Source organism: Hemibagrus wyckioides, linkage group LG10 (assembly GCF_019097595.1).
Source record: "Hemibagrus wyckioides isolate EC202008001 linkage group LG10, SWU_Hwy_1.0, whole genome shotgun sequence".
In the NCBI taxonomy this organism is placed as follows: Eukaryota; Metazoa; Chordata; class Actinopteri; order Siluriformes; family Bagridae; genus Hemibagrus; species Hemibagrus wyckioides.
In genome coordinates this window covers 925,001-935,000 of record NC_080719.1, presented here as the reverse complement: position 1 = coordinate 935,000, position 10,000 = coordinate 925,001, and the positions used below count along the sequence as shown (strand labels likewise).

General features: G+C 39.1%; 1 protein-coding gene across 2 annotated transcripts in view; it reads left to right on the top strand.

Moving 5' to 3' along the window:
• Window positions 1–938, top strand: part of adgrg1 (adhesion G protein-coupled receptor G1) — a 22,643-nt gene extending 21,705 nt beyond the window's left edge. For both annotated transcript variants that reach the window (XM_058401275.1, XM_058401276.1), the window contains exon 14: window positions 503–938. In XM_058401275.1, the coding sequence (XP_058257258.1) occupies window positions 503–627 (125 nt within the window). In that variant the 3' untranslated portion in view covers window positions 628–938. The remainder of the gene's footprint in view (window positions 1–502) is intronic.
• Window positions 939–10,000: the final 9,062 nt, after the last annotated feature.

Below are 10,000 nucleotides of genomic sequence, written 5' to 3'. Positions count from 1 at the left end.
TGCAATAATTAAAAAATTCAAATAAATGTAAAAATAAAAACACTGCAGGATTTGTATTAAAATAATACAAATCTAAATTCTAAAACAAATGTCTTAAATGTAAATAAATGAATTCATGAACAAGTGCTGTATAATGTTTAATGTAATTTGAAATTATAAATAAAGAGTAATAAAAATATAATAAATAAATATAATAAATAATTATATATAAAATAATAAAAAACTAAATAATAAATATAATACAATATATAATAAATATAAAATAAACATTAACTAAATAAATGTGTTAATATGTTGAAAAGGGGAACTGAATTATTATTATTTTACACTGTAATTTGAAATTCTGAAATAAATTCAGTAAAGTGATGATTAAACCAGGTGAGGATCTGTGATGTAATTCAGAATGAAGTGATTTAGTTGAAGTGTAGTGAACTGATGTGAGGTGTGTGATTTGTGGTGTTATTGTAAACAATGTCATCATTTTAATGCTCGGTGTGTGCAGGCCTTTTCCTCATGTTGCGGTTCTTCGCTCTGGAGAAGATACAGAAGAATTCCGAGTCCAGTTCTGACTTCAGCAGCACCGGTTCCACACGACAGCACATGCTGCAGCCTCAGGACAGGAACTAGGAGCCATCTCCTAAAACAAGAAGAAGAAGCTAGGAATGAGTTTCAGAGGGAGATTAGAGCCAGTTTTGTGAGAAGGGCATTTCTGTCCAGTTCTGTTTCAGCATTAAACCCTGCTGGTCAGGTCAGCGTCTGTGCACTGATGGAAAAAAGACCAAAAAAAAATCTTCATAGAGATTAAGCTGAATATTTAACTCTATAAACTCTTTTATTTCGTGTTTTGAAAAATTTCTTTCTCTCATTAGCACTTTAGCTTTATTCCATTTGCTTTGGCTACTGTTCAGAAAAACTGTGTTTAAGATATTTAGATTAAATATCGAGTAAAAAAATAGATTTTAAGCACAAAGAGAACAAAAGGTTTTTATTAAAAAATTCTTTATTATTTATTGGTTCTGTTTCCACACTGAGCCTCGTTTATCTCCTAACGTTTATGGTTTATTGTCTGGATACCAGCAGATTTATTCCCCATCGATGAAGTGTCTCGAAGTCGCATTTATCGCATTTAAATTTGCACTTACTCACTGATTTGTAACAAATATAATGTTCCTTTAATGCCCAAAGCAATGGAAAAATTCTCAACTTTGCATTATTTATTTAATTCGGTCAATAATAACAACAATATATATCTGTTTTTTTAACAGACCCCATAATTATTTAAATATAGGCCTCTATCAAATGGCTGCCCAATCAGCTTGGGTTAAGTTATTAAAATTTGTTAATGAAATATAGTGACTCTACCAAACGGTCACATAGGACATTAAAGGGTTAAAACAATAAAACCAGACATGTAATCAGGATAAAAGTATTGGCACCCTCTGAAAGTGTGTGTGTGTGGTGTTTAGTCTGTATTGAGTCACGGTGTTTCAGCTCTCTGTGGGGTGTTTTGTGGGCGGGGTTTAGTGTAAATGTGCCGCTTGGTTATCGCAGCCGATTCGTGTTCATCAACGTACCAGTGTGAGTTTTTATGTAAATGTGGTGGGAGTTCAGATTCGACTTGAAAAACATTCAGACCCGTGTTTAGTGAACGCTGATAAAGGGTCAGTGACCGGTGTATTTGTGTCTGATCTCAGCGAGGAAGTCTGATGTATTTCTGGAGAGTTTTGTTTATTCAGTCAGTTTAATTTCACACCTTTTCTGTGCTGAAAAACATTTAGTTTTTAAATGGAGTTTTTTTTTTCTGGCTCTTAAAGATCTGTCCGTAAACCGCAGCGTGTCCAGACAAGATTTTATTTATTTAATGAGTTCAATTTCTCAGAACATTAAATGGCAGTTTATGATTTTAGAGGAAATGTATTGACTATTATATATAAATGTTGAAACTGAAATTTTGAAAATTTCATTGAAAAGTTTTCTCCTGACTTTCTATTATAGGAAAATAAAGAGCTACATTTTCTACGCCTTGATTTTTTTTTAAAAAAAAAACTGAATAAAAAGATGTGAGTTCAGCCGATATCTTTAAATCTCTGAGATTTACACTGATTTCTCTTTAGCATTATATTCATGTTTCAGCTCTGAACATAAAGATTAAGGTTTCTTTCTGTTAGACCTGATGAATTTGGGTTCAGGAGATTCTCCCACTCTGAAGTTCAGCTTTTTTTATGTGGAAAACTGACTCTTTTGTGGGTTTTTTTGTGTATTTTTGAGCTGTTTATAAATAAATGTGATTGTGTTGTGGACTGTGAACAATAAAAGCTGATGGATGATTATTCACACACAAAGGCTCTGTATATTTATTTTTTTCGCTTCATACAGTAACTACATTACAAACACAGTGAGGATTTTATCAGGAAATATTTTAGTGTCATTTAAAAATAAAATTCATATTTTTTTAATGTTATTTATCGGGAGCGGTCTCCCGGAGAAGACCCTTTTAGGAAGAAATAATAAAATATTCATTTAATAATTAAATAAATAAACAAACACTCATATACCAAAATCATTCATTTTTAAATTTAGACACTGATTCATGTTTTGTTTTTGTTACAAAGATTATTATCTTTTATCTAGTAATAGAGATAGGTTTTTTTTTTCCTCAGTGTGTGTGTGAGGTCTGAGACTCGTTATGTTTTTTAGCTTACCCTCTGTGATGTGAGAGATGAGTCGAACCCAGGTCTTTATCTGATGGATGTTCTGCTGAGCTTCGTTCTCTAAAATCATTCTCTAAAATCTGAGATCTGATCTCCAGAGTGTCTCTCTGCTGGTTTGTCACGTCTCAACCACAGAGTACAGACCAAAAAGTAGAAGAAGATAAAAAGAAAGCAACATCTGAAAAATGCTGACTTGTTTATTTTTTAGTCTCTAAACATGTCTGTAAACTTCACTTCCTCTCACAGGATCTAGAAAATAAAACCCTGGCTGCTTTGTTGTTGTTGTTGTTGTTGTTGTTGTTGTTGTTGTTGTGCAGCTAATCAAACAAATGATGAGATTAAAAACGTCTAGTCATGATTTAAAAAGTGAACTCTTAACACATTAAAAATCAGTTCTGTGAGTTTCAGCTACAGTTTGATTCTCCTCATGAACCCTGGGATTTTTGTGTTTACACATAAAACAAACAAAACTATTTTTTTATTTTTTTATCTGCATTTTCCTCACAACACTGTACACACAGCCACTGTGTAAAATCAATAAAATCAGTTTCTGAGGTGTTTTATCTCTTCCACATCCTGTGATAGTGTGCAGGAAGACTCAAGCTTTCAGTGTATAGTTTTTCTTAGGTAAAGTGTACGAATACGAGTCTCTCACACGGCAGCATGGTGTGAGGATTGTGTGTAACGTTAGCGTGGAGGAGTGTGTGTTGGCGGTCGGGAAGGTGGTAGGGTACAGCAACATTTTAGCTGCCTCCCGTATGAACAGTGCTATTGTGCTTTTTCTGAACTCTGTGAACAAAGTGAATGAGATTGTTAAACAGAAAGTGGTCATTAATGATTCCCTGGTAACGGTGCTTCCTCTCAGTACTCCATCAAAGAAAATAATTTTATCTAACATTCCTCCTTTTCTGAAAAATGACACCATTGCTAAAGAGCTCTCCCGCTATGGCAAAATGGTCTCTCCTATAAGAAAGATCCACATGGGCAGTAAAGCACCAGAGTTAAGAACCTCAAAGATAGTTTCCTTTAGGAGACTGGTGTACATGGTGCTGAATAATGGCGTGGAGGAGCTGGACTTAGCGGTGAAATTTAGCGTGGATGGCTTTGACTACACTGTGTTTGTGACTACTGACTCTGGCATGAAATGTTTCAACTGTGGTGAAACAGGACACTTGGTTCGTGCATGTCCAGAGAAGGTTAAAAAAGACGGGGCGACAGACAGGCAGGCTGAGCAGACTAGGCCAGATGTGCACAGTGGTGATACTGAGGGAGATGGGCCCTCTGTATCGGTTTCTCCAGTGGCTGAGTCTGTTACAGCTGACCCTCCTGCGGTTAAGCCCATAGCTGCTGCCTCCTCCATGCTGGATCCCATCGCGACCGTAATGGAGATTCAGATATTGAGATGGAAGCAGAACCTGTTTTTAAAGTCCCCACTAAGCACAAGAAAAGATCTAAAAGTAAGAGCAACAAGCAGGCTAAAAAACACGAGTCAGACGTGGAAGAAAGTGATGGTGGCTCCACGGACTCAAGTTGGTCACAGTGTTCACAATCAGACGAAAGAAATAGAAGCAGAAATATCAGCGTTTTTAAAAAACACCAAGGGCAAAAGGTCAGTGAATATTATAGAATTTTTCCCAGACACTGGACAGTTTGTTCATAATGTAAAAAAGTTAATGCGGTGTGGTGTGTTTGAAAAAACTGAAATTTATCGTCTGAAGGCCATAGTGACCAAACTTAGGAAGAACACTGAAGGTTCTTTATAGACTGCTGGGCTCTGTTACGCTTAACCAGCTGATTAATTGCTGATTAATTGATTAAATGTGGGTGACATTTTATTATTTAATAATGAGTGCTATCACTGCCGTAACCCTTAACATCAATGGTGCCAGGGACCACAGAAAGAGAGCGGCAGTGTATGAGACGGTGAGACACAAGCATGCGGATGTTGTTTTCCTGCAGGAAACTCATCGCGATCCCGGAAACTCCTCGGACTGGGCGAGCGAGTGGAAGGGACTTGTGTTTTTAAGTCACAGTACCTCTCTTAGCGGCGGTGTTGCCCTTTTATTTTCACCGTCTTTTAGCCCACAGTCTTATGATGTTGAAGAAGTTTTAAAAGGCAGGCTTTTAAAAGTGCGGGCGTTTTATGAGAACGAGGTTTTTGTTTTTATTTGTGTGTACGCTCCCACCCTAAGTGTGGAGAGAATGGTGTTCTTAAATATTTTAAGCTCTGTCATTGGTTCCTGTAGTCAGAGTGAAGTTTTAATCATTGGTGGGGATTTTAACTGCACTGAAGATGTTTTAGATAGGAACCATTTAGAACCTCATGCTGCCTCTCGCTAACGCCTGTGTGAGTTAATCACAACACATGACCTGAGTGATGTTTGGAGGACTTTCCATGAAACAGAGAGACAATACACCTGGTCCCATTGTAAAGAGAACCTCCTCTCACTAGCAAGGCTTGATCATTTTCACACTTTTACACATCAGCTGAATATTTTTAGGTCTTGTGTTATTTATCCTGTGGGCTTTTCGGATCATTTTATGGTACAGTGCACTTTTAAGAAAAATAATGTAAAGCCACATACCGCATACTGGCATTTTAATGCTGCTCTTTTAGATGATATTCATTTTAGAGAGAGTTTTATTTTCTTTTGGCATGCTTTTAGGCTCCAGAAGCCGCCTTTTACATCACTGCAAGATTGGTGGGATGTGGCAAAAGTGCATATTCAAATGTTTTGTCAACAGTACGCTCACAATGTGACTAAGGACATCACCAGATCACTTAGAGCTCTAGAGATTGAAGTAGTGGAACTCCAGGGTTTGGTGGAAAATCGAGGCCATATTGAGGCTCTCAAAAAGAATAAACATGCGTTTGGTGAGTTGTTGGACACAACAGTGCAGGTGGCGCTGGTCCACTCGCGCTTTAAAAGAGCAACAGAGATGGACGCTCTGTCCAAGTTCTTTTTTAATCTTGAGAAGAAAAATGGACAGAAAAGTTTCATACATGCTTTGCGAACAGATTCAGGGGAGCTTGTTACTGATCCCACTGAAATTCGCAAGCAGACAGTCAGCTTTTACTCAAAGCTGTACAGGAGTGAGCTCGCAGCTGTGCAGGAGGTGGAGGAAGATTTTGTCAGGAATCTTCCTAAAATAACTGAGGAGTCAGCTAGGGAACTGGACAGGGAGCTGACCCTCGATGAGTTGGAGGTTGTGATTAACAGCATGCAGAATGGGTGGTTACCTGGTATTGATGGGCTCTCGGTTGAGTTTTTCAAGGCTTTCTGGTCAGTGATAGGGCAGGACTTGCTGGAAGTGCTGAGGGTGAGCATAAGCGAAGGCAGACTGCCTCTGAGCAGTCCTGACCCTACTCCCAAAAAAAGGCGATCAGACTGACCTTAGGAACTGACGCCCTGTCTCTTTACTCTGCACAGACTGCAAAGTGCTCTCAAAAGCATTAGCAACAAGACTAGGGAAGGTAATGGAGCAAATCGTCCACTTTGACCAGACGTACTGTGTGCCTGGCAGGTCTATCCACGACAATGTACACTTGATTCGTGACATTTTGGACGTCTCTAGGCTATTGGGGCTGAAGACTGGTCTTATTTTCATAGATCAGGAGAAGGCTTTCGACCGGGTTGAACACCAGTATTTGTGGAGGTTGTTAGAGAATTTTGGGTTCAACCCTGGGTTCAAGGCAATGATCCAGGCAGGGCTGCTCTCTGTCTGGCATGTTATACGTCCTGGCCATAGAACCATTGCTATGCCAGATAAGAAGCAAGATTTCTGGTCTGTCTATACCAAGGTGTAATACCCCATACTGTGTTTCTGCCTATGCCGATGATGTTGTTGTGATGGTGACTGATCAAAGAGACATTGATATTTTAACTGACATCATAAGAAAGTTTAATGTGATATCTTCTGCAAAAGTAAACTGGAACAACAGTGAAGCCATTTTAGTTGGGGATTGGAAGGGTAGGGAACCATGTCTCCCAGATAGTTTAACTTGGAAAACAGGCAGTTTTAAATATTTGGGAGTGTACCTGGGAGACAGCAGCTACATCATGAAAAACTGGGAAGGCATAAGTGAGAAGATAAAAGGACGTCTGAATAAATGGAAATGGCTTGTTCCAAAGATGTCATATAAGGGCAGAACTTTGGTTATAAATAATCTAGTTGCTTCAATGTTATGGCACAGACTGGCTTGTACTGACCCCCCTCCAAAACTATTAGCAGACCTGCAGGCCATGATGGTGGACTTCTTCTGGGACAAGTTGCACTGGTTACCACAAAGCATCCTGTACTTACCCAAGGAAGAGAGCAGGCAAGGACTTATCCACTTATCCAGCAGGACTGTGGCCTTTCGTCTTTGTCATGTACAGAAGCTCCTCACTGGCCCAGAGAACCTCTCATGGAGAGCAGCTGTGTATGGAATACTGCACACAGTGGGAGGATGGGGTCTGGACAGGTCACTGTTTTTAATGGACACAAAGCAACTAAGCCTAGCTGGATTACCAGCTTTTTATCAAGGGGTTTTTAAAGTTTTTAACCATTTCAGGTTGCAGAAGGAGAACTTTTCGTCACTGTGCTGGCTTCTCGATGAACCTCTCATCCATGGCGTTCAGCTGGATGTCACCAGCAGGATCTCTCCAGCCTTAACCAGAGCATTGATCTCCACAAGGACTGTGACACTGCGACAGTTGGTGCAACTGTCAGGATCGGACTTTACTCACCCGAACCATGTAGCAACATGGCTAAGGGTGAGGTCTGTACGTGTGGTTGCACAACTTATACAGAGGTGGAGGTCAGCACTCACATCTGAAGAGCGCATGCAGCTCAGGGACTACTGCACTGGGGTGGTCAGCTCTGAGGAAGGTGAGCCCAATCCAGTTCTTTCTCTTGTACCTAATCTGTCAGAGGTCTCAGGTCCCCTCCTCAGAGATGGGGAAAGAACAGCTATAGGCCTCAATACAGCCTCGGGTAAGAGCCTCTATAAACTGTGTGTTAAAGTTTACAACAAGAGATGGCTAGACGGGAGGGTAGACACGCCCTGGCGCAGTGTCCTTGGGCTGAACGATGATGTAAAGCCAGAGTGGCGAACGTTGTACAAACCACCGTTAACTAAAAGAACAGGTGACCTGCAGTGGAGAATACTGCATGGCATTGTCTCTGTAAACGCTTTTATCTGTATTTTAAACCCAGAGGTCACACATGAGTGTCCTTTTTGTTTACAGAGGGAGACAGTGTTTCATGCTTTTATGAACTGTTTTAGACTTCGTCCACTTTTTAGTGTTTTAGCGAGTGTCTTTGAGTGTTTTAACACGGTTTTTACCCCACAGGTTTTTATCCTTGGTTTTAAATACACCAGAAAAGAAAGGTTCAAGTGTCAGCTGGTCAATTTTATCCTGGACCAGGCGAAACTGGCCATCTACACCAGCAGAAAGAACAAAGTGACACAGAACACACAACATGATGTTACTGTAATCTTTCAGAGACTGGTCAGAACAAGGGTCTTTGTTGATTTCAACTTTTATAAAAGTATGAATGACCTTGAACAGTTCCAGCTGATGTGGTGTGATGGGGAGCCGTGTGTACTGGTGTAAATGATGAACTGTGGTGTGATGGGGAGCCGTGTGTACTGGTGTAAATGATGAACTGTGGTGTGATAGGGAGCCGTGTGTACTGGTGTAAATGATGAACTGTGGTGTGATGGGGAGCCGTGTGTACTGGTGTAAATGATGAACTGTGGTGTGATGGGGAGCCGTGTGTACTGGTGTAAATGATGAACTGTGGTGTGATGGGGACCCGTGTGTACTGGTGTAAATGAACTGTGGTGTGATGGGGAGCCGTGTGTACTGGTGTAAATGATGAACTGTGGTGTGATGGGGAGCCGTGTGTACTGGTGTAAATGATGAACTGCTGTTTGCACCTGAGTTCAGATGAACAATTTTAACTTCCTTCCTATTTTAAATAATTTTTTTAACTAGAATTTGATGTGCCGTTTATGTATTTATTTAATTATTTATCTTTATGAATTAACTACTTTATTTATTTATTTATTTATTTATCCACTTGCCCATGTGAATGCTAAAGTGAACAAATAATTGGATAAAATAAACAACCATCAAAAGTCAGTCTCTCTCTACTCTGTCTCTATCTCTCTCTGCTCTGTCTCTCTCTCCCTCTCTCTCTGCTCTGCCTCTCTCTCTCTGCTCTCTCTCTCTCTCTTTCTCTCTGTCTCTGTTTCTCTCTCTGTCTGTCTGTCTGTCTCTGTATCTCTCTCTCTCTGTCTGTCTGTCTGTCTCTGTCTGGATAGAACCACTTAGTCTTCGTTATGGAACAGCTGAAATCTTCAGTAAAACACACTTTATATTATAACAAAATCATATAAATCATTATAAACACCAGGGAGTAAGATTAGAGATGTATTCCTCTTCTATAACTGTGTTCCTGTATGTATAAAAAGTGTAGTTGTGTAATCTGGGGTTTATGAGTGTAAACACATCAGAATCTATACTGAATTCATTTTGGTTTTGATTTGAAGTTTGTGTTGTTATGAGCTGTTCAGTGGTGGAGATGTTTCGGTTTCTGTAATATTTTGCTTCCTGTATTTATGATGTCAGTGAGGTCTGGTTGGAGAAGGATGTCCTCATATCCACACACGATGACCGGGAACGTTCGGACACTAGAGGAGGCTGTAACATTTAGCAGCATTCTAATAAAAGCTTCGTTCCATTTTGCATGTTGCATAAACACTGAAAAAAACCCTTGTGGCTTCCTGTGAGAAATCAGATTTAAAAGCAGAAGTTCGATCTGAGACTTGAACACATTAACAGAGCAGTGTGAGGTCTTCACTTTACTCTTTCACTTTTATTCTGTTCAACTTCATTAAACATTGATGACAGGATGAAAAAATCTAGGCATTACTCATGTCTTCATCAACTTTAATAAGAAATGATTATTTAATAATTAATGCTATTTAATATGTTATACATATGGATTATATCCATCTGTTCATGATGAGGTTTATTACTCTGTTTGGTGTTTCCCAATTTTTTTTTCTATTTTTGTTTTTTAAGCTCATATATGCATATTATATTTTCATAAATATATATTTGCATTTTTATTGGTCTTTTTTTTCATTTATTATTTACTCCTTGACTCCTTGTACAATGCTTTGAGCTTCCACTTTAAGGGGTTTTCCTCAAATGTGAACACATAAATTAATCCTTAAATTATAAAAACACATTTTAGCCTTAAAACTATGAATCTTTTCAACTCTAAAGCTACAG